Source organism: Echeneis naucrates, chromosome 14, assembly GCF_900963305.1.
Source record: "Echeneis naucrates chromosome 14, fEcheNa1.1, whole genome shotgun sequence".
Lineage (NCBI taxonomy): Eukaryota > Metazoa > Chordata > Actinopteri > Carangiformes > Echeneidae > Echeneis > Echeneis naucrates.
The window spans coordinates 14,043,676-14,063,749 of NC_042524.1; the positions used below are offsets into that span (position 1 = coordinate 14,043,676).

The following is a 20,074-nucleotide window of genomic DNA, read 5'->3' on the forward strand; positions in this document are numbered from 1 at the left end:
AAACATCAAACACAAATCTTGAGTAAAAACTGACAGTGAAATTTACCATTCAGGATCAGGATGCTGCTGATACCAGCTTGCATTTGTTAATCATCAGGGAGAGTGTGTAGGAATGTTCCACCCAAAGATTAGCCAGTGGCAGGTTGGACTTTCTAGATTCACTACCAGTATGGACACAGATTTGTGTTGGTTGTTAATTGACTTTTAGTTTACAGTACATGTTAAAGATATCCTTTGTCTTCTGAAATATAGAATTCATTGCATGACAACCCATGTGCTGAAATATTATATTTGACAAAGTCACCCAAGAATAACTTTGGCATGTTTTATTAGGCAAAATATATTCAAAAATATTGAAATTCCCATTAAAATACCATAAAACAGACATGTCAGCTTAGAGGAAACAGATGCACTTAACCAGTGTGCACAGTTTACAACACAGGAAATATTTTAACAACTTAAGTAACTGTTACATTTACAGATCGCATTCTATATACACACATATGTGTGACTATGTACAGAGAGGACATGATGCTTACTGCTGTACACAGGGTATCTGTGCACTTCTAGGTAGCACGTAAATGTCCCTGTAAATAAACTACTGTACCCAGTAAGAATTAGTACATACCAACGGGCTACTCCCAGTGACACACAGTGTCACAAACATTATGGCATTGATTGTTTTCCCCGTTACTTAAATAAAACTATTTTCATATTATACATTTCATATTTTGTTACATTCAAGGTATAGATACAATTTGTATCAACAAGCAAAAGTCAATTCTAGACATTTGTGGCTTAGTTGTTTGCGGCACTTACAAAGTAAGGGTGAGGACTGTGGAAAACCTTTTGGGCCTTTAGTGCAACCTTTTGGCACAATAAAATACTGGATAGGTGTTTCAACAGTGTTTTGCTTTGATAGTGAGTATTTTACTTTTAGCTTGGAAGCAATCTATGCCCCAGTGAAATCAGAGTGTCTTTCTACAAAATTTAACTATCTGAAGTGAGTGTGCGCCTACATTTCAAATCCCTTTGTTTATCTAGGGAAAATATCCAAAATAGCCAGATGGTGTTTTTGAAAACAGTCTTTGAGAATTAGAGAAGCTACCATCAATGGAAATTAAGCATTGTGGGCACATATTTAGTCGCCACAGGGCTTCAAGTGTAAATTTACTCCAGTACTTCTTAAGCCCAAAATCTCCATGAGTGCAGTTTATCTAATGACAGACAAGTGGAAGCAGCACGACACTGCGCCAGAGATATCAGCACACAAATCTGTGAGCAACAGTGGCAGTTAAGATTATGTATGTACATTATTATGGAACCACAAACTAATTGGATTTTAAGGACAATAATGTTGACATTATTATCAGGTTCTGTAAATCACAGGCCAAGAATTGGGTGTTCAAAGTCAATTCATTATCTGACAGGCAACAATTTCACTTAACTGCCTTTTTACCTGCTGATAGGAAAAATAGCATTTCTATTAAACAAAAATGCTACATCAAACCAAATAAACTATAACAGAGCGTTTTTGTTTTGGTAGAGTTCTGTTGTGAATGGCATCATTGTTACAAATTCCACAACACACCTATGTAAATTCTGATTCTGAGTTCATCAGGGCCATTGATAATTCCAGTGTTCAGGTTACAGAAGAATCTCACTATCAATAAACTATATTACTAAATTATTGGTCTCAATCAGCAACAAAGCCGAGGATCTTGGTTAGTGACAGTGTATTTTTATCTTTGTGCATTGATAATTTTCTCATTTATGACAATTCACCTATTTCCTACCTAGAGAAAGGATGGCACGCAAACCTTTAGCCAAATGCCAGAAACAACCTTGACAGCAGCCTTGCAATCTGATTGTTTCACATTAAGAAACATTTAGGCAGTTTGTTTCACCTTCTCATGAGCAGACAGCTGGCCTCAAATGGCCTTGTCTTTTTTCATGAAAAAACAAAGTCAGCAAAACCCAAAACTCATTTGGGCAAAACACATTCAAATGTTTTTTTTTTCTTTATGTCTGTTCATATACCATGGTTGTACCTAAACATTATAAAGAAATATATTTATTTTTGAAGCACCACCAATGACAAGGTCAGGCTCTCACAATTAGCCCTATTAAAGAGTAATACCACTCAGTTTAAAAATTCTCCTCCATTTTTTTTTTTATAATAAACACATTTGTAAAATGATAAATTTACAGTCTGCAATACCATAAAAACACAATCTGATGGTGCGTGGGAGCCAAACTCTCTAGACTTTATGATTGAGCTCAACATCACGTCCCTATGTGTTTTTCAAGAAGTTAGAACACCAAAACAATCATTGTCCCCCCCCATCATTCTTTGTTACCTGACTCGCAATTGAGTTCTCAACACAAATATGACATTAAATATTAGAGGAGAAACTACAGTGAATTTTTGATGCCCTGTCATTCAATAGGAGGGTTAGGGTTACTCTACTTGAATCCTGAAATTAAGTGGTATTTCCCTTTAAATGCACTCAAAGCATGATCTAGCAATTAGAGTTGTCTTTATATGTTACAACTTCTCTGCAGGTGAAGGCTGAATGCTTTCATGCACCAGTTTGCCTGAGGGATCATTAAAATCAAGGGCATGAATCGACTGAATCGTGAACAGTCGTGAACATAACTGTTGAGCAAAACTGGTCATGCCCCATTGAGATTTGAATAAGTCATAGTTTTGACTTAATGATCAAGTATGACTGTACAACATTAGCAATGTAAAAGACCCCAGTCATGGTCAAAATCTAAGGGTCCAGTGTATAAAATGTGAACTAATCAAATGATCATTAGGATGTTTTTCTTTTGTTTAAATCTGTACTAACATTACTTTGTCTTACTGAAGCTGTATCACATAAAGTCCCCCTATTAGCTTACTTTCTTAGATCTCAAGGTGCATAACGAGGATATATGTGACAAAGTACAAAGATTTGCAAAGCCACCTCCACGTTTCAACTGTACATGACAAAGTTTAACTTCCAAGTACTACATGTTACATGTAGCATTTTCACAAAATATATCACTATTTGATCTGAGTAGAGTCTCGCCTGGAACCAATGATTTTGTGTTGTGTTGTTTTTTGTTTTTTTTTTTTTTTGTTTTTTTTGGTGGGGGTGGGGGGCAGGAAAAGACTGAAACTTGGAAAAATTAAGCATCCTGAGAGCAATGTGCTGCAAGGCACAGCCAAACATCTTTCATGATCCTTGGAGACTGGTTGCATGTATGTATACTGGACCTTGGCCCCCACCCCGTCACCTAAATAAGAAAATTTCATTTCAAACATGCTTTCTAGCATTCACTTCATTTAGTTATACAATTTGTGAAATGTCACACAGAATTTCTTGTGCCAACACTGAAACAGTAATATTGAATACCATTTCCAGCTATAATAAAAAACCTACACTACTCCTTATCCAACTCACATCACAGCTCAGTGAAATGAATCCTCAAAGTTTAACTACATTTACATGCGCATAAGAAACCAGGTTAAGCTATGAAATTGAAAAATGCTTTCAGATGTAATGCAAATGTTTTTATATAAATGCCTGCAGATCAGACTGCTGTTATGACCCATTCCTCCTCCACAAGCTGAACCACAGGTTTGCAAGAAGAATGTTTATATTAAATATGCCAATGGAAATGATTGAAAGATTAAGTGACATCTAGCATTGTTGCAGATTGCAACAAAATGAAATAAGTCTAGTAATAAGACACTAGCTGTGCTGTTAAAGGACAGCGCGTTTCAGCATTTTCCCTTTGAAAGCTGTTCAGCAAATCCTGGATTTTCTATTATTAATCTAGATGAAATAATGCAGCAGATATTTAATTTAAGGTGTATTTCAATGTCTGATAGACTGGATTTCTCATTTCTCAAGTATAGAATCAGGTCAGTGAATAACGATGGAAATCTGATTTCTTAAATGCATGTAAATAGTAGACTTTGAACAAAGCTGCTCCCCTGACAAATTAAAGGACACAATTTGAGCTACTGTGTGAAACCAGGGTACTTTGAATGTTTTCACATTGAAAACAAATTTGACAAATATATAAATCGGAAAGTCCTGGGTGTAGCATTGAATAAAACGAGAAAGGTAACTATACAGTACAGCAAGAAATGATCCAAACACAGATGGTTGTTAATACTATTATCCCACTGTCCTGTGAACCAAACACTATGAATCAATCAATCCGGTGCACCAATATGTAAAGTTATGGTTGAATTCTGACACTATATAAATTCTATCTTTTTTTGGCATTATTTAGCAGCTTATAAATGACTTTGAAATAATGGCTTTTGTGTGATTTTATATATACATAAAATGTGCACGTGGATACAAGTCAAATCTCCTTTTTGGCTTGTTTTGTGCACTGTCAAAATCTACCAAAATAGTAGCTTTAAGTGAGGCTGAGAAAATATATCTCTTTAGATACTGAGATAGTGCTTTACATTTGAAAGAACAGGAGGCTTCAATAACTAAGTCTTTCATTGAAACCAATCAGACAATGACTAAAGCGTGAGGTCATTCAGATATAAGGCCATTAAATGTCATAGTTCATGCTGTGAGGTAACTACCTACCTCTCTCTTCATTATCTTCAAAATAAACACAAAAAAGACAAGAATTATTTACAGCAGAGGCAGACCTAAGCTAGGTTATTTATAGTTCCACTGCACCAGAAACACTTTAGATCCCTTTCATAACACATTCACAGGGCCTGAACAGGATCTTCAAAAGTACATAGTGTACAAAGGTTGACATACTTTTATGTCAGATTTAGTAAGGCAAATGTGGGAGATGTTGCTGAGTTGTTACTTGTCATCTCGCCTGTGCTGCCATGTAGTTTACCTGCTTACTGGACCACTCAGTTAACACTGACTCACAAAAAAACAAAGTTTAGTGTTATACTAGCTAGCTACATTAGCATATTTATTTGACAATTATTATTGATTTACTCATTATTGAACATATTTACAGAATTTTAAATAAAATGTAATGAACTAAATATCAACGATCTGAGGGACATTTAACAGTCCTGTCAAATGTTATCAGCCTGTGTATTAATTATGAATATGGTGCAAAGCTGCAATGTAGTGCCTGCTCAGGTTGTATGAATGTGCTATGAACCAAACTCTCATTAGGTATTACTTTATATCACCACCACATTTCATGTAAAAAGTAGGTTTCACGTATGAAACATCTTACTCTTCAATTTATTGGACAAACTTCCTCTGTGCTAATTATGTCTGTCTTCTTAGCAATGTAAAATATGATTACCAGATTTCCCATCAGAGACATTAAAAAAAACTATTAATGCCTGAGGGCAGATGTTGCAATCAAAATTCTTACCTTTGTCATATAACTTCATATGCTGCTCAGTGGCATGACCTCAGTTTTGTAACAATAACAGCGGCAAGTTGTTGTGGATCTGTCAAATGAGGATTCTTCTCCATTACTGAGTGAACTACATATGCGGGAAAGATGTTACAAAGGTTCCGATAAGTTTGATACTGGTGGTCTGGGATGATATACCGCTCTTGGTGTTCAGCTGTAGATGGGGTCTCCCATGGCGAGTTCCAGATTTGTTCCATTTTGTCTGGCATGCTGCGGACCATCACCCGTTCACAACATGGCATCAGGCTGTTACTCAATGGATATGAATGATATCCATAGGACTCATTACCACAAGGGAGCGGGTCCCAGCTTGCATGCTGTTCACGGCACAGTGGAGGTCGCCTCTGTCTCATTGGGTTACTGTCATATAGCCTTGAATCTGATATACTGTCCATACGAGTCATACCAAGAGACCGTGTGGGCTGTGAGGACAAAGGAGGCAGGACATTCTGAGTTAGGGGATAGTCTCCAGGGCAGCTGGACCTAGCTCCCACTGCAGCATGCTGGATATGCGGTGCTAGATGAGATCCAGACTGCTTACGGGGGCCCTGCTTGGGCTCCTCTGGTCCGTAACTCTGTACCCTACTCAGTGCTTCATGACGAAACCCGTGGGAGAAAGTTTGTATTCTCCCCTGTGCAGGCTGCTGCTGCCCCTTCATGCTCTCTTCTAAGCTACTGTCCACAGAGCTTGGATACAGGTCCCCGTAAGAAGAGAACGAGTCACTGTTTGAATGGCTGAGGCAGGATTCAGGGCAGTGGCTGGGATTTCTCTGATACACACCATGCTCGTGTTCCATGCTACAGAAACTATCAACATTATGCATGCTGCTCATGCTCATGGTTGAAAAATCACTGTGCAGTGAATAATATCCATGATCGCTGACTGAGTCATACTTAGGGAACTGCTCACTATATGTAACAGAGGCGCCATGACTATTAGTAACTAAAATAGGAGGGTACTGTACACTAGACATGTGCTCCAGAGAACTGTGCGCAAACTGCAAGGAACCTGGCACTGGGCTGCTGGCTGATCGTGTGTTCAAGGCCCCAGCTGCATGGCTCTTGACAGGCTGCATGGTGGGCACACTGAGAGCAGACACGAGGGAAGGCACTGAATTTGTCTCAGACTTCCTAGCAACAGACAGTGCCTCTGGAGGCTCACAGGCCACTGAACGTATACTAGGGTCAGATTGACGTTTAGGTGCCACGCGTTTGGCCTCAGAGTTGCTGTCCCCCTTTGCAGTGGCTGGACCAGTACCGCATTTAGCTAAAGCCCCCTCACTCATTGTCTTCACTGCAGACAATTTGGCAAAGGCTCGTAGCTCATCAGCTACTGACCGCTGTGGCTGGTTGACACGCTCTGGGTGATAGTACTTGCACTTGTGTCCATATGTGCACTTTTTCCCTTTTTGAAAAAAGTAAATCAAGTCAAGAAAGGAAACAAGAACAGTTACATTGAGCCAACAAAAAGACAGTATTATTGAGACGTTACTTTGAAAGGACATCTGGGGAACTTACCATAGGGGCAGGGTTGTTTTTTGTGCTCTGGAACAACAGGGCGCTTGCGAAGGAAATTTTCTAAGCTTGGACCATGTCTTCCCAGTGGATCATCTGGTGGCATGAACCTATTGACAATATGTCATAAATAAACATAAAAAAATTAAGTTGACAGTGTGCCTGTGGAGTAAAACCAAACTAATAACTGGTGTTCCTACACATTCTATTTAGCAATGATGATAAAACAACAACTAAATAGAATATTGTGTTGTAGCAAATGAGATATGTATCATGGTCTCTTACTTGTCATTGACAAATGAGTACATTAGGAGACGCTCTTCTATAAACTTCTTCCACTCTGGCTTCTCATTTTGCAAGTCCCTGTAGTTGTCATTTGACACAATAATTCCTTCAGAATCATAAGCCAGCTTCACTATGAAGCGATCATCATAGCACACCACCCTTCGGCCTTGAACTCTCCGAGATGGGGTGAAAACCAGGATCTTCTCTTTTTCCAGCTTGCGTAATATTTCTTGATCTGAAAGAAAGGTTTCAGCTAGGTTTTAAAGTTGGTCAGCAACATAACTGAGCTCATAACAATAAAAACTTTCATGACAATGGGTGTATTATGCAATGTTATCATTTAACATGCACCCATTTTTTGTTAATTTACAAACCAAAATGCTATAATATTTCTCTTGTAGTATAAAGGCCTCCAAAGCATGTAAAAATATTTACTACAACTTATAAGCATATAAGTATAGTAACTGCCTAAAAAATTGCTTAACTACCCGTGATAAGGGCATCAGGTCTTGACTGTTCCTTCCTCCAGGCTGGGACAAACACAGTGATGTCTTTATGTCCTTTCTCTCGAAACCACTCAACAGCAAGCTGGATACCACGACAAGAGAATACTTCTTTGTTTCCATGGCTTGAAACAAACAAACAAAAAACAAAACAAAACACAACAACGTTTTATACAAGGTCACCATAAACTCAACAAATAGGTATGAAATGGTGAAAATGTATTAGAACATATAATACTTTGAATCAGCATAGACCAATCAAACATAAGTTGTTATTTGGTTGCGTCTTACCTCATTGCCACATTTGAGCCATCAATGACGATGGGTCTGAGGTTATCAAATGTATCCACAGAGTCGTCTTCCACTGAAACTTCTGGGCTAACAATCTCTTTGACGCAGGGGGACCGTGTTATTAATGTGGCTGTACTGCTGCAGGGTTGAATTTCAGGCTCTACTTTGTTTCCAAGCCTAACTAACTCAGCTAGAACATCGTTAATTAAAGCATTAGCACCCAACTTATTAAGCACGGTCTCTACCTGATCTCCTGAGTAACCCAATTTCAAAGCAAATTCCATTTTAGTCTGATATTCCCTCTCACTGCCAGGCTTGATCCCTGGCCTTGTGCTGGTCTCATCTTCATGAAAATCTTGCACTGTGCTACTCTGGGAGAAACTGGGCCGGTCAAGGCATGGTGAGCGACAGAGCTGTCGATGGGGTTTTGTGACAGCCAAAGGATCCCGCTTCTTACAGCTGCTGTTGTTCAGCTGAATCCTCTGTCGTTGCTGCTCCTCTGACTCACTTTCTGAGCTACTTCCATCCTCAGACTCCTCAGTTGCATGCTGGGCCTCGCTTGAGTCAATATTCTCCTCCCTGCATGGGCGTTTTTCCATTTTGAGCTTGTCCACCATGGACCATGTTGTCATCACGTTTGTCTTGACACCTCAGATTTCCACCCCATTCTTCCTCACCTCCACCGCAACCAAAGAATCATACTCAATGTTGGACTTCAGCACTATGGGCAATTTGTGTTGGGCCAGTATAACACAATGCCCTATGTGAGCTGGGTAAGTCAAGCTATGTAATCCTAAAAGAAGAAAAACATGACAGAAGTATCAGTTAGTAACTTTTATTTATCCCCATAATAATGTTGACCGCTGTATGGCTGTTACCATATATTTATTTTAATGGCCCAGCAAAAGGTATTTTTTGCAGGGGGGGGGGGGGGGGATTCTGGTTAGAAAATCATTTCAGAAAGAACTAACTAAGTCCTGTTGATATTATATGTTAATGTTGTTGTTGTTGTTAATTGGCTTGATAATTAAGTCAGCCTTCAATGTGCTTAAGTCTTCAGATCTCACACTATACCACCCCACTTGTGGTAGACCAATAAATTCTCAACTAATGGGAAACGCTGCTCTCTGGGGGGAAATGGCAGAATTATTCAAAGAAATGGAACGCATTAGTCACCATCAGTTGCAAAAATGAAGCAATCACCAAAGAAGAGGGGAAGGAAAAAAAAAAAAAAAAACCACAGCGATGCCGGAAAAAGGCTGGTCTGAATATGGACAAGCAAATTCTCTCTGTCTCTTATATGACTTTATAGTTCATAAACAAAAGGTACTTTGATATATTATTTGCTAAGTGTGAACTTTTTCAATCTCTATGAAGTCTGCAGACTACACTTTTTATTTGAATCACCCCAACCAAACAAATTTGTGACTAGTAATGTAAGCTCTGAGTAAAACACAGATGCAAAGATTCTAAGGCGGTATTGCGGTTGTAAACTTGTTTCCTCTGGTTGTTGTTGGTGTACACTGAGAAGGAGACGAACAAAACAATTATTAGAAATGTGAATATGGAAGCAGCATTAACCATTCTCTGTCTTATAGGATGACAGCAATTTCCTCTACTTCATTGTCAGATAATTCTTCTTACTTGCTGCTGTGCTCCCGTGACATTAAATTTTCACCAATGGGGATCAATAAAGTATTATCTTATTTTTCAGATCTTTGTGCATCACTAATGTTGAATGAGCTTTTGGTCAAAGATATTACATCACTTCTCTTGTGTATTTAGTCATAATAAATAAATACAAACAACAATATCACATCATACATAAGTGCTATAAGGCAAAACTGCAGATACAAAAGACAACAAAGTCTTCACTTGACCTTCCTGTCTGTCAGGCTTATTGTCATTACAATGAACACCCGTCTTCCTGCGCAAAATGGGTTTATGTCTTTTACTGCAGAACAAAACTCTGCTCTATAGGCAAAAAATGAATACTGGCTCACAAACAGCATTTGTGCCTGCCAAATTTGCATGGGGTAAGTGCAAGAGTTAACATAACCTGAGACAAAGTGTGGGTTGAGCAGTGTATCCCTGCGCCTCCAGCCCTCTAGCAGACAACCTGAATTGCACACAATTCCTTAGGGAACAAAGCTGTTTTATGCTAAAGCAGAGTAGGACTTGGAGAGGGTTGTTGTTGGGTGGGGGCCTGCAGTACAAACCATATGATAATGTCAGCAGCTCCACGTAAATATTTTTTATACATAGAGACTGGTCATCAAAATACAGTTAATAACAAGTGCATCCACAAGAAGAAACACTGGACTACTTTCCCCAGTCTTGCAGTGTAGAATACAGCCAGCTTCGAGCTTCAAGAGGTGCAGCCCATGATGTGCGTTGCTTAGCAACACAGCCTTGTCATCAGCTAACTCCTTTTTACCAGTCACGACTAACACAAACACAGCTCATCATCTCTCTTCAGGCAGCAAGTAAATGCAGAACACTTACAGCTACACTACAACTCTACACTGAAACTCTTGTAGGAGCATATTTTGCAATAAAAAAAATACATTACTTACAAGTCTATCAGTGCTGGCCATTGGAAAAAGAAAACCCACTCTGGTTTCCTATGCAAGTGCAAAACAAGTGTTGAACTATGTCTAAAATTTCTACCTTCAGTGTTGGTTCATGTAATATAATAGCAAATACTACATCATTAGTAATATTAGGAGTAGTATACTACATCGCTAAGTAACTACTAACAGTCATAGAAGAGCCTTCTGGTTTACAGATATTTTAATGGTGAATTTACGGCTGAAAGAGCAGAGGCTTTAATGCCAGGCTTTTAGCATCAGTGGCCCATCCTTTCACACTAGTGACCACGACTAGTATTGACAAAAAAGAACAAACCATGATTTGAACATTTAAAAAAAAAAAATGCCTCAAAAAGGGAGGGATGTTGAGGTGCTATTGTAGAACTTCTTGGAGTAGGGACAGACACAGGACAGAAGCTCATAAAACCCACTCCTGTCTTGAAATATTGCCTGGATATGGGAGGAGAGCTCTACCAATCCTTTCCCTTCCACCTCCAGATTCACAGGCTTAGATTCAGCAAGGCCTCCAGACCATCTCTACCCATGCACACACTCATGTAGTTCTGTTTCATAGCAACAAGTGAAGCGGGTCCCTGAAACCATCTCTCTCTAATATTGGTGACCCTTCATACTATCCACTGTGGAGCAGAGGGAAACTACGCTACGTTAAGTTCTTGTTACTTTTATAGCTTGGGTAGTGAGGTCTCTTGAAATCAAGGCTGATAAACTCAGATATCCTGAAAACTGACCACCAATGTATAAAATTTACCCAATGGAAGGTCATGTGCATGTTATTTGGATAACACGCATATGCACTCTGGAGGACATTCATTATTAATAAGGCTGATCTTACAGTATGCTTTGCTGCCACTTTTTAGAACCATCACTCAAAAACCACAAAACCGAGGTCCACACAGTAGTTCCTGCAATACGTTGTCAGTTTGTTCGGACCCACCCTCCATGGCGTAGGGATCTATTTGGATCTATAACTTTTTCTGATAATCAAAGTAGGAATACAGTAATCAATTACCCACAAAACAAGAAAACCAATATGATCTTATTTTGCTTTGCACATTGATGAGATGCTGACACTAGGCTCCAATCTCAATTAGCAGTGATATCATCCCTGCTGCTAACGCTGCCTATCCTTGCAATGCAAGCATTGCAATTTTTTTGAGAAGAAACAAACCCTCCATATCACCCTTGTAGATGATCTGCTCCAGTGTCTCAAGTTCAAACTAACACACAAATGAGCAGTCTCATTGGTACAAAGTGGATCATATGGCCTAATTTCATACACAATCCATTTACTATACATTCTGTATGCAATTTCCAGCCCACACATTTAAAACAGGAAGGAAAGTATCAATTGAAAGCCTTTACAGTCTATAAATTAAGACCTATGTGAGTGTGAAGAACTTAAGTTTGAGGGCACATAAATGATTATGCCTTAACAATAAATGCATGGAATAACACTCTTCTCTTTATCTGTACTGATTAAGTAATATACAAATATCAACTTCCAACATCAGACTTCATGTCATTCCATCTCCTTCCCCATTTGCCCTTTTTAAAGTATATTGTCAGTCATAAGCATTCTACCAAGTTTTGACTAACTTTGCTCTATCGATGTCAGCTTCTCCTTTACCAGCTTAAAATGTCTCCTCCAATATCTTTGGACACATTTCAGTATGTTGACAGTGATGACTATGCTCTTCTCATATTCTTCCAGTTTTGCTCTTACTTCACAGCAAACTAGAAGAATGTGAAAACACAGCCAAACACTGGCTGCACAGGAAACCTCCTTCACTGTTGCATCAACTTACTGTGCATTCAACAGCTAACCAGATGACACGTCAATAGAAAAAAACCCGAAGTGCTCGATATCATTAGTATCGTGAGTTGTTTTTTTTTTTTTTTTTTGAGGGGGGGGGGGTTGAAGGAGGTTAAGCAACATGACAGGACAACAGATCTCATACTTACAGCGCTGTGCATCGAGCAACGTTACAGCTTCGCTGCCACACACGACGTCACGTTTATGGCTCAGACTGATCAGAGTTAACTGGTCTGAAACCTTTAGGCCCCGAGTTACGGTTGGCACACGCTAACAAGCTAATATAGCGCTCCTTAGCTGGCTGGAGGCAACATTTTAGCGACACAAACTAACCGGCCTGGTCCGGTTTATCTCGCTGGCTAAAGGCTGAGTAATGTTAGCAGCGTTATCGAAGAAAGAGGGCAGCATTAGCAGAGCCGGGTGAGCTAACACACAGTGCTGATAGCCACAGATAGCCACCAGTTAGACAGTGGCTAACTGGCTAACTCAATCGCCTGGTTGCGAACGGCGGTTAGCTATAGCTGCTGAGCGTGTGCTAGCATTTTTTCTTGCTGCTCCATACTGCTCTAACTTGGATAAAGTTGGCGATAATTTAACGTTACAGACGAAGGCGAAAACACAGCGGCACGACACGACGCTGTACTAATCCTGCAGGCAAAGGACTGTCGTCGTTCAGTCCACAGAGTGCTCTCACCTTGTTGCTGTCATCCTCTTCGTCTGTAACACTTATGTTTTGCTGCCATTGGCGCTGTCGCAGTTTGGTCAGGGTTGCCAGATAGCGCGGAGGAAATAAGTAACCTAAGCCTCGAAAAGAAACCGGGGTCAGTCCACCATTAGAAACTTCATCTCTACCATCCTGTCTACTCTGTTGGTCCTTTTTTTATGAGGGCTTTTATAATGCCGAGTCTTTGTGGCTTTTAACACTAGTTTGCGAGTTGTCTTTAATCTATCCCTGTGTGAATGCTGCTCTGAAAATGAGGGACATTTCACTGAGGTGAACAGACATGAGACAGGTAGACCCCACTAGGGTGCCTCAAATTGAATAACTTTGTGATTCAATTAAATTGAGGTATAAATTCTAATTTATTTGAACTCTCAATAACTAAACAACTTGTGCCAACGCCAAAGAGCTACTCCCTTTCAGAATCCAGAGGTTTGGTTTAGCAAACCATAATATTCACATACTCATAAATAATAAAAACTATATATATTTAATGCTTATGAATATGGAAGACAGGTGTCAGCGATTTTCAAATATGTGGGCCATTGTGGGACCCAGGAGCTTTGTGTGAACTCCCAGGAGAGTCCCAGACTTGGGGCTTTCAAATGTGTATACACTGCAGGTGATCAATAGAACGGGAATTTTCTCAGTAAATTCCAGTGGAAATGCGTTTTCTTACATGCGAGAACTACAACACTCTTCAGTCTCCCTGCCTTTCACCCCACTGACACTGGGAAAGACTTCAGTCCACCCCCAAATACCCTAAACAGGAACAAGTTACAGAAAATGAAAGCAGAAAGAAGTCACGTCTTGTCATGTTTATTTTTGTGTAAGGCAGTGTTCTACTCTGACAAAACTGTAACAGACGTTCAAGAGGAATCCCCAAGCGCAACATGAATGCAACATTTAGGAGATTTAAAAAAAAAAAAATCCTCACCCTCCCCCACAAAAAAAAAACAAAAAACTAAAATCAAATATGGCCAATTCATAATACTCATTCTAAATACATTAATACAGTGTACAAATAGCTGATATATATATATATAAATACATGTTTGGATAATTGTTCAATGTTACACCATAAAAAACTACATCATCTGACATTTTAACTTCTGATCAAACATTAAATTCACAATAAAATGACACTAGGTGAGATTATCAGTTTGTCTGTTTTGTTTTTTGTTTTTTTTTTAACATATTTCAAGATAAAATCCAAATGATTTTTCATTTCATGAACTTACAGTAACACAATAATGGAGCGCACCATTTCAATAAGAATTTTGCACTTCAGAGGTGGTCAAACTGTTGTCAAAAAATAGGACCAAGACAAAACGGCAGTTACGGTGAGGTCAAATTGGCTTTGCGTTGACCATTAGGTGCTATTAGCTTTTTTTTCTCTGATTTGTTTTTATTTACTGTTCCATAGATATTTCAATCTGGCTGCTTCCCCAATGTCACATGTAAAGCACTTTCACACACAGAGAAAACTGTGCAAAATGGGCTAGAGAAGTGTCTGCGCCCTGCAGTATTTATATGAAATACCAGTCCATCTGTGTATAACGTGTTCAGAGATTTAAAGATTAAGTCAAATACAGTAATATCTTAATTCACTTCAAATATAATGCATTAAGCCATGAAACACATCCTTTTTAGTGGATTGAGATATTCCTCATGTCATCTTTTTGTTTTCTAAACCCAATCTGGTCTGAAATAAGGTAAACAGAGAAAACAGCTACTGGCACTCAATTTGAGCAAATGGGCTGTGACACAGCAGTAGACAAACATAAACTGGCACTTAAAGCATAAGCATACATGTGTTTAGAGGCAACTGGCTAGCATGGTTTTTCTACGCTATTGAACCAAGGCTAATGATAATCTAAATGTGGCATTACTATTGAGGCCTGGATACTGCAGCTACATATGATTCTAGTAATATTCAATAGCTTAATGAGATCAAAGTGTGGGCAAATGAAAATACCTGTAAAAATCTACTCTGTTGAATATCTTCACTGAATTGACATGTATATTATGTGTGAAAAACATAACTGTTGCTGTGCAGAAAACCCCTTCTGATTTCCTAGTAAGACAGTGTTGTAGATAATTGCTCAAATTTGCAGAGTCATTTCCAATCTTTATCTATCCTGCCTATCACAGTGCACAACTACTTCTCAGCATAATCCACTGTGCAAGTAAAGAAACGAAGCAACAGAAGGTCCTTTGGGTGTAACATAAACGCACTCATTGGCACATACACGTGATCTTAATAGTGACTGTGTGATTAACAGCCTGTCAGTTGAAGGCTGACTCAGGGTGTTTGCTGCAGGCTACAGGGCACGCTACATCCCTGGGCTTTCTTGTTTCACTGAGGACAGCCATTTCATCTTTTGACAGATTTGCCTTTAAAGGACTCCCAGTGTGAGATAATGCTTCCCTATTAGTCACTGGTCTGCTTTTACCACACGGGTTATAGGACTGCATATTAGTGGCAGCTTTACAAAAAACATCATCGTCGAGATCATCTGATACCTCCCCCACCATTCCAGGATAAACAAAAGTACTATGAGGTAAACATGAATCTGATTGTAAAGGAAGGTGACACTGTCTATTATAAAGCTCTGTATTCTGTGACATTAAATCACAGGACACTCTGTCTGACACATTAGAGCAAAGACAACGGGATTTGGTGTCAGACAATTCACTGCCGGATGAGGTGGAAAATATTTTGTGTTTTACTTGGGCTTGACTGACACTCTGTACTTTTTCACAGATTTCCCCATCAGTTAAAGGAAGGCTTAAAGACATTTCTGACCTTGTTTGCCATGATAAGGCCATAATGGTGCTACTGTCTTTAACCTCTGATGCAGATATGAGTACATTATTTTTGTAATATTGTGAAGAGTCTCTTTCAGAGTCCTTCTCAGTTTGAAGAAACGAAAAAACCGCTGCTCTTTCCTCTCTGTAGGTTCCAGGCATCTTTAACTCAAGGCTTTCTGTGTCTAGAGACCTACTTCTTCTGTCTAGAGACAATGGATTAGACATGGACTGGCTGACTCTCGTCAGGCCAAGGTGCCGTGGGAGACTAGCAATTGCCCATGTACTACTGATCAGGTTCTGTTCGTACAAGTCTAACATTTGATAGTCAAATTCAGCAAATGCATCTTTTTGAAGGTAGCTTTCTTCAAATTCCTGATACGGTGATGAAATGTCCTCCTCCAATTCCATGTGAATCTGCTCGTCATATTCACCCTCATTATGCATATCCACTACATCAAATGTGACTATGGTAGGTAAGGCCTCCATATTTGGAGTGAAGGCAGGGTTTGTCTCCAAATCATCCACACTGTTGTGCAAATTACTCAGCATCTGTGAGTGTTTTGTGTAGTCCACAAGTGCTTGTGAGAAACATACAGTTTGCCCATCATCCAAATCATTGTTACAATCTGGAGATTGAGAATTGATATTTTTGTATGGTAAAGCCACGGGCGTATTTTCTTCAATATGTTGCTCTTTGGGTTCACAAAATGTTTCAAAATCTGGGTCAGATTTACTTCCAAATGATATACTGTTATGTCGCTTCTCACACTCAGCATTAATGGATTTTGTTCTTTTTTCTGTGGAAGCAAGCATATTTCCCTTTTCATCAAATGAATCAAGGTCTATCTTATTCTTGTTTCCCAATGCTTGTTGTTTTGCATTTAAATTACAGTTTTTATTCAAACTGATTTCCTGCCGACCGAAGACATTTTGTGCCAACTCTGGAGTTTTACCATTATCTAGAAAGTCATGAACCTGATACAGTTCAGAACTGATTTGCAATCGATTCATTTCTGGAACAAAGGCAGAATCTGTCACATTAGCTGGTTCACTTAAATATTCACACTGTTTTGAAGTTGGCAGTTTTGATTTGTTTTCATAATGTGGACTGATGAGACTCTCATCAGGGGCAAAAAGTTCGTAGAGGGCATCACCACTGTAACTATCCCTGGGCAATCTGTCTGTCCTTAGTCTGTCATCTTTTTCTTGACCTTCATCTGGCCCTGGGGTAGTTGAGTCATAATAGCCCTCATCACTATTGGGAACTGATTCTTGATGCTCACTTTGAGGAGTTAACACATCAGCGATTGAAGAACTGTCCATAGCGCTGGCTTGCTGTACACTCGTACTGTTTAATAAGTCCATATTATGAGAACACGTCAGCTCGCCAGTCATATCTGTGTTGTCTTGGTTGCAAGTACAGCAGATTTCTTCAGAGGCATTATTTTCCCAAAATTCTTGAAGGCATTCCTCATCCAAATTTTCAGGTGAGGCCATTTCTTCACCACCACCCTGATATGTAAGATAACAAGAGGCCCTCTTCCCTCCAGTTCTGCTTCTTCCTCCAGAAACAGTACTCTCTGTGATGCTGTCATCTTCTTGATCTGCAATGATATCCCCACAGCCAGTCAGTGAATCAAAGCTCTTTAAGGATGCAACGTCTCCAAAAATCAGGTTAAGCTTATCTGATGAGCCCCCAGGTGTTGCAGACTTCAGTACAGGTTCAGACATCACCTGGACCTTGAGGCAAGGGTCACTGTGTCCTCTTGGAGTCTCCTGAAATGTACTAGAAACTACAGCCATCAAATTCATTTCCTCCATTTGATCATCGCACACCTGATCATCACATTCAGACTTTGGGCTTTGTTGCTGCACCGCTTTCTCTATTGCCACTGAATCAGCATCACTACATTCATGACTGATGGAAATATCACATATGACATCTGCAAAATCAGGCACATCTGGTTCAGATCCCAGGCACTCTGTGACATACTGCTTGGTGTTGTCCTGGACAACAGGCACCTCATTCTTGCAGTGAGGGGAGCACATTGCAACCATCTCATTTTTTTCCGATCCAAAATTTCTATGGTTTCTATGATGCTTGAAACTGTGAAAAAGACTCCTTAAACCCTTTTTCTGTCGCCCGAGAGTCAGTGATTTCTGTTCAGCAGTGGAGTGACTACATTCATTGTGGCAGCAACTGTGGAGATCTCCAGAAGAATCCCTCTGGCTGTGGTATTCAGAATCTCCTGCAGAGTTGTAACTTCCTCTTAGACTGTCATCATGACTGACCTTACTCAGGCCGTCATGTGTTCTGCTTTTAGTGAGTCCTTTCTTAGACCACTTGTTTGGATTTTTACTTCTTCCTCCAAAAAAACTTGGTAATATACAGATGCCTTTACGCACTCCAAAAAACGTTAAAGCAGTCCTCCTAAATTTTCCAGATTTCTGAGGTTTCACCGTGGTATTTGGCGTATCTGCCCGAATCGCTGTTATGTCATCTGGGCCACATGGGGAAAGCTGTTCAGAGACTGGAGCTGAATCCTTGGTGTCACCCAGTAGCTCATCTACCTTGCAAGAAGCCATGGCTACAGAACCTTACAAATGCAGTCCAGCAGAAGGCATAGTTATCATTTAGTTTGAATTTTCTGAATCAACTGGCTGATTACAGATTGTCCTCCATCCCATAAGAACCCTGTGTTGAAAAAGTTGAGACCAAAATCAATTTACAGTTCAACTGAATGTTTTTTTGTAATACAACAAAAAAGACAACTATTTCAAAGAAAGTATTTTTAATTTCTAAAATACATTGAAGCCTATTTTACCTTTGCCATCTACGAATGTATTCTGACACAAAAACATATTCACCGTGTCAGTGTGTATTTCTATGAGCCAAAGTCTCTGCCAGTCTTCCCTCATGATCAGATCTGTATGGTTTGTGCCAGTCTTTGGGTAACAACCCTAACCCTAACCTTTGGAGATTTTTCTTTGAGCCTCTCTCCTTTTTGAGACACCTAACGTTAAGTCAGGCACCAACATTTTTTTAAATTCTTTTTCTAACCTCTGTGACTTTCCTTCCTACTGCTACAGTTTTTTTATTTTATAGTATTCATATTAATGCTTGTAGTAGTAGCTTTTACATACACATCCAGGTATATTTGCTGGTCAAAAGACTGGAATGTCAGTTTTCTATTTTGATCGGATTCACTATAATTACAGTCATTCTTTTGTGACAAAAAAAGAACAAACGATGCCAATTGTAAAACCTTAAACTCCTTTAAATCATCATGTTCAGAGGCCTGAGTAGGCTGATGCATTAGTTGGATCATGAAGAGGTTTTACAGAACTGCACATAAGACAAAATAGCCCTCTTGGATATTTCTACTTGAAGTGTAAAAACAGGTCAGACTAGCCACTTCAGATGTTTAATTTAGATGGACGGATGCAATTTTACTGCTCTATCTCCTGCTTTATCAGAGAAGATTATATAAAATTTAGTCCACTTGAACAACCCTCCCAAACAAAGTATGTGATCCGTTTCACCTAGAGCCAAATTCTCTGTCACATTAGCACAAGCCAACGATGCCCTGTTAGCTAACTGAGTCACAAAGTAAACAAACTTACCAAATTGCAGCGAAACCTCTGCAGCACGGAGCCTGTGCTGCTTTCTCCTCCTGAAGACGAAGCCAGCTCTCAGTGCGCTGTTGCTGGCTTTAACTTTGGGCTACTGCAGTCAGCTTGTGGTGGACTCGGGCCCCGGAGCCGCTCAGACCAGATACGGCTTCATTTGTTAGCTAACCGCGGTGCTCGCTAACACCGTTCAGCCTTTAAGCACTGAGTCCTGAAGTCTGCGGCTCTGACGGGACTGTGAGGGCTGCCAGCTGCACACCAACTGGACTCATGTGTCTAGGTTAACCATCCATAGCGATTGCATTTCAAATGTGCACAAAAAGCCCAAAATTTAAATGCTTGACGCTGACTTCATCTCCTCTCAGGTAATATTCCTCTGAGACTCTTCTCGGCGCATGCTAGTGACGCAACGCATGTGTGGCGCGCCCCTTCGGACGTAATAATAGTGTGTAACGATTACAAACGGTGA

At 39.7% G+C, this 20,074-nt stretch overlaps 2 protein-coding genes across 3 annotated transcripts; both read right to left on the reverse strand.

The window, feature by feature from the left end:
* Positions 1-3,090: 3,090 nt before the first annotated feature.
* Positions 3,091-13,283, reverse strand: zc3h12b (zinc finger CCCH-type containing 12B). Of its 2 annotated transcripts, XM_029519486.1 has the most exons (7): positions 13,135-13,283; positions 8,016-8,808; positions 7,710-7,849; positions 7,222-7,456; positions 6,940-7,046; positions 5,377-6,826; positions 3,091-3,285 (listed from the first exon to the last, which is right to left on the reverse strand). In XM_029519486.1, exons 2-6 carry the CDS (start codon positions 8,645-8,647, stop codon positions 5,403-5,405), a joined length of 2,538 nt encoding a protein of 845 aa, XP_029375346.1. In that variant the 5' UTR covers positions 8,648-8,808; positions 13,135-13,283; the 3' UTR covers positions 3,091-3,285; positions 5,377-5,402. The 2 variants fall into 2 exon arrangements, with proteins under 2 accessions (XP_029375346.1, XP_029375344.1); XM_029519484.1 differs by having other exon boundaries at positions 3,091-6,826.
* Positions 13,284-13,970: 687 nt separating this feature from the next.
* Positions 13,971-19,987, reverse strand: LOC115054138 (APC membrane recruitment protein 1-like). Its single transcript, XM_029519181.1, has 2 exons — positions 19,600-19,987; positions 13,971-18,670 (listed from the first exon to the last, which is right to left on the reverse strand). The coding sequence occupies exon 2, from the start codon at positions 18,559-18,561 to the stop codon at positions 15,451-15,453; it is 3,111 nt and encodes a 1,036-aa protein (XP_029375041.1). The 5' UTR covers positions 18,562-18,670; positions 19,600-19,987; the 3' UTR covers positions 13,971-15,450.
* Between the last annotated feature and the right edge of the window lie 87 nt (positions 19,988-20,074).